The sequence below is a fragment of the Takifugu flavidus genome, unplaced genomic scaffold (genome assembly GCF_003711565.1).
Source record: "Takifugu flavidus isolate HTHZ2018 unplaced genomic scaffold, ASM371156v2 ctg420, whole genome shotgun sequence".
In the NCBI taxonomy this organism is placed as follows: Eukaryota; Metazoa; Chordata; class Actinopteri; order Tetraodontiformes; family Tetraodontidae; genus Takifugu; species Takifugu flavidus.
Window position 1 is genome coordinate 30,130 of NW_026622039.1, and position 3,463 is coordinate 33,592.

The following is a 3,463-nucleotide window of genomic DNA, read 5'->3' on the forward strand; positions in this document are numbered from 1 at the left end:
ATGTCACTGAAAGTGACGGGGGTCTCATCATTTAAACCAGCCTGATGCTGCAACTTCAACTTCCTCGCAATATCAAGGCATTCTCTTTCAGTAAGTTTCGGGTAGATAACGTGAGCTAGACTGATGGCGAAGCAAAGCTGGTTGTCTCTGTTGTCTACGATAAATAAGTGACGTCTTTTTTTGTCAATGATTTCACAGTCTAGAGTTTTCTCCATCTTACGTTTGGCACCTCCTCCTGGGTTCTGCACCACGTGAAGGATGAATTCTATATTCTCATCCGCTGAAATGATACCGTTTGACTGCACAATCCGATCTAGCATTCCATTAAAAGCCGGTAGAATATTTTCACCTTGTTCATCCACAGCAACTGTAACATGATTGTGTACGTTTTCACCCACCACCTCCAACTGTATTAAATCATTGCGACTACTATGTCGTCTGGCAACATCCACCAATTCGCTGATAACCCCTGTTACATCTCGATAGAATGTTGCAATGTCAGGCACATTTCCCCGAGTGGGAATGTTAAAGGAGCGTCTTGTTCTCCATGCGTTAAAATCATTAAAAACCTCTCACCCCGCTCAGGAGAGAGATCGGATGGATTTTCTCCTAGCCCTCCTCCCCCTTGCTGAGGAGAAAGATGGGGTGAGGAGCTGCTCTCTGGCCCCCCTTCTCCTGACCTCTCACCCTTTTCAGGAGCGGGGTTAGGAAGAGCCGATTGTGTCTCTGCTGAATCCGTCTCTGATCTGATTGTTACCGCGTGTAAGACATGATCACTTTGCGTGTGGAGAGCTGATGAAGGAGAATGATTTTCAAACTCTACTGCATTAACTGCATTAAGGTTTTCGAGGGCATCATTTATGAGTTGTAAGGTGTCAAGTTCTAGGACGTTTTCATTTTGCTCTGTAAAATGTAAATTTATTGGAATGGAGATTGGAATTTCACTTAATTGATCAACAGCTATTTGTAAAGCATTCGGTACTTGATTAAAATATTCAACATTGAAATCCTCATCACTTAATTGATCAACAGCTATTTGTAAAACAATCGGTACTTGATTAAAATATTCAACATTGAAATCCTCATCCATATCTTAAACAAAAGAAAAAGGAAAAAAAAAAAAAAAATTACAGCTTTTTCAACACTGTTTTAGTACACCTTTGGTTACAATTGGAGGAAACAATATACCGTATGACGTTATTGAAAATCTCCAGCACTACCTTGTCTTGGGGGTGTTGGGAATGAATGTAGCAGCCTGTATCCTCAGCCCTGTCAAAGAGCGGATCAGGAACGCTCTCGTGGTGCTCGTGCTGTTGTTGGGGATGATTGTATCCGGCTGTATCCCCGTCCACCCTGTTGAAGGACGGTTGACGAACGCTCTCGTGGTGCTTGTGCTGTTGTTGGGGATGATCGTTGCCCCCCGTATCCCCCTCGACCCTGTTGAAGGACGGTTCAGGAACGCTCTCGTTTAATCTCAACCCTGAATCTGTAATTAGATGAGAGATGAGTTATTATTTTTTTTTTATATATTATTATTATTATTAGTCAAGAAGATATAGTATAAATATACCATCAAACAATCTCCTAACAATGTTAGACTTGTGTCTCTGGTTCCTACGTCTCCTTATCGGCCTCGCAGGTTCGAAAGGATCTGGTGAAAGGGAGGGTCGAGCTGCCGTGGGTCCCGCTGTAAGTACAGGGGTCAGAGTGGTACACGCTTGCCGTATTCTACGTCTCCTCGCAGGGGCAGAAGGTTCACGGGAGGGTGGAGCTGCCGTGGGAGTCACAGTGCTCAGAGAGGCGCACGTTTGAAGGTTCTGTTTTGATGGTTCTGTTTAGACAGAGGGGAAAATCGTTAAAACGGTACATATTTTGTATATACTTCTAATCACAGATAATATATTACCTTGTACAGTCGACTTCGGTCCTCCTGGCTGTCTCACACGTCTTCTGGAGAGTTTGTTCGTGCTGCTTACTTGAGTCAGTCCCATGTTGAAGTGCCGAGGTTTCCCTCTCAATCTCAATTTCACCAATTTCAGATACACAGCAATTTGTCCCCTGCACGGGGGGTGGGGTTTCAGAACACAGCAATGCTTTTACTGCTTTTTCAGTTTCTTGGTTGTCTTCGGATACCAATCTTTCAGCCCTGGCTAACAGATCTGAAAAATGTATCATAAAAAGTTATATTTCAGCAATCTATGAACAACTGAGCTGTTCATAAAAAACAAAACAAAACAAAAAAAAAAACTGTATGTAAAATACCAATGTCTGTTTGCGTGAGGCTTATTCCTTCAAACTCATCGGCGCTGACTTTAAAGATACAGAAAGTTACACTTAAAAATCTAGAATAAAAATAGAACAACTTTCAGGTTAAAAAGATCACGGATTGCTTACCAGGATAAATTGGCATATGGTGAACCTCTACTGTAACTTCTAAAACACAGTTATTCGTAAATAGTAGTTAATCATTAATAGTTCATTCATTAATAGTTTTCTAAAACTATTTAGAAAACTACAGAGAAAAAGTTTGGGAAGAATTTGAGGCTTACCGGTAGTCATCTTTGCAGCCATCTTTGTTTGTTACACGCGCTCGCAGACGGTGAAGCTTCCGATGAAGTTCTGGAGGACTGAGCTAATGACTGTGAGATGATCATGTATATATTCGCTTTACAATGCTTGGCGAGAAGGAAAAAAAAAAAAAAAAGTTGATTGGCGCCGAAAAGTCTGATATTGACGATTACCCCATGGGACCAACTGGTCCCATGGGGATACATCCCTACACGGGAACTCTACCAAACAACAGATTCAGGCGATATAACTCATGCTAAGAATGTTTTTCTCCAGGAGGGCCTCCAGGTCTCCACGGGATTTAAGCTTCTTCAGTTACACACCTCGGACACCGGAAGACAACGTAGGCCCCTAAATTTCTTACTTGAGGCCACCAACTCTTTTCTCTTTTCTTCTGAACCACAGTGTTAGGGTTCTAACGGTCTAACTTTCTCCAATAGTTTTCTCTTCTCTAGTTTTCACAACTGTTTCACAAATGTTTGTTCTGTGGAAGGTTTCTGTTCTGTGTTGTTTCTTTCTTCACAGCCTTCTTCAGTCACACACACACCATTCTCGGTTTGATCAGTTTCAACACACCCCAGTCATTGGAAGACATCGTAGCCGACAACATAGGCCCCTCGCTGGAAGATTCTTCCCGCTGATAGAGAATCACTCCCCCGTCTTGTAACGGAACACATACCCAAAACTCCCTGTTTGACTATAAGGCTCCAAAGACCATTCTTGCTGCAAAGGCTCCGAAGGTGATGCCTGAGAACGCTGTACAAACACCGTGGATTTTTCAACTACTTTTCCACACAATTCTCTTATAACGGTCACAGCCGTCTCACCAATCAAGGATGTAGAACTACTCATGTTGTCCACGGATGGCTATGCCAGGACTATGGCAAAATTGTTT

The 3,463-nt window shown here is 42.5% G+C and overlaps 1 protein-coding gene across 6 annotated transcripts; it reads right to left on the reverse strand.

Annotated features, from left to right (window-relative positions):
- Positions 1–251: 251 nt before the first annotated feature.
- Positions 252–3,121, reverse strand: LOC130520554 (uncharacterized). 6 transcript variants are annotated; one of them, XM_057024243.1, is made up of 6 exons: positions 2,550–3,121; positions 2,395–2,433; positions 2,263–2,310; positions 1,907–2,159; positions 1,571–1,831; positions 252–1,486 (listed from the first exon to the last, which is right to left on the reverse strand). In XM_057024243.1, the coding sequence occupies exons 1-5, from the start codon at positions 2,569–2,571 to the stop codon at positions 1,756–1,758; spliced, it is 438 nt and encodes a 145-aa protein (XP_056880223.1). In that variant the 5' UTR covers positions 2,572–3,121; the 3' UTR covers positions 252–1,486; positions 1,571–1,755. The 6 variants fall into 6 exon arrangements, with proteins under 6 accessions (XP_056880223.1, XP_056880222.1, XP_056880221.1 ...); XM_057024242.1 differs by lacking the exon at positions 2,395–2,433 and having other exon boundaries at positions 2,263–2,342; positions 2,550–2,997; XM_057024241.1 differs by having other exon boundaries at positions 2,263–2,433; positions 2,550–2,997.
- Positions 3,122–3,463: the final 342 nt, after the last annotated feature.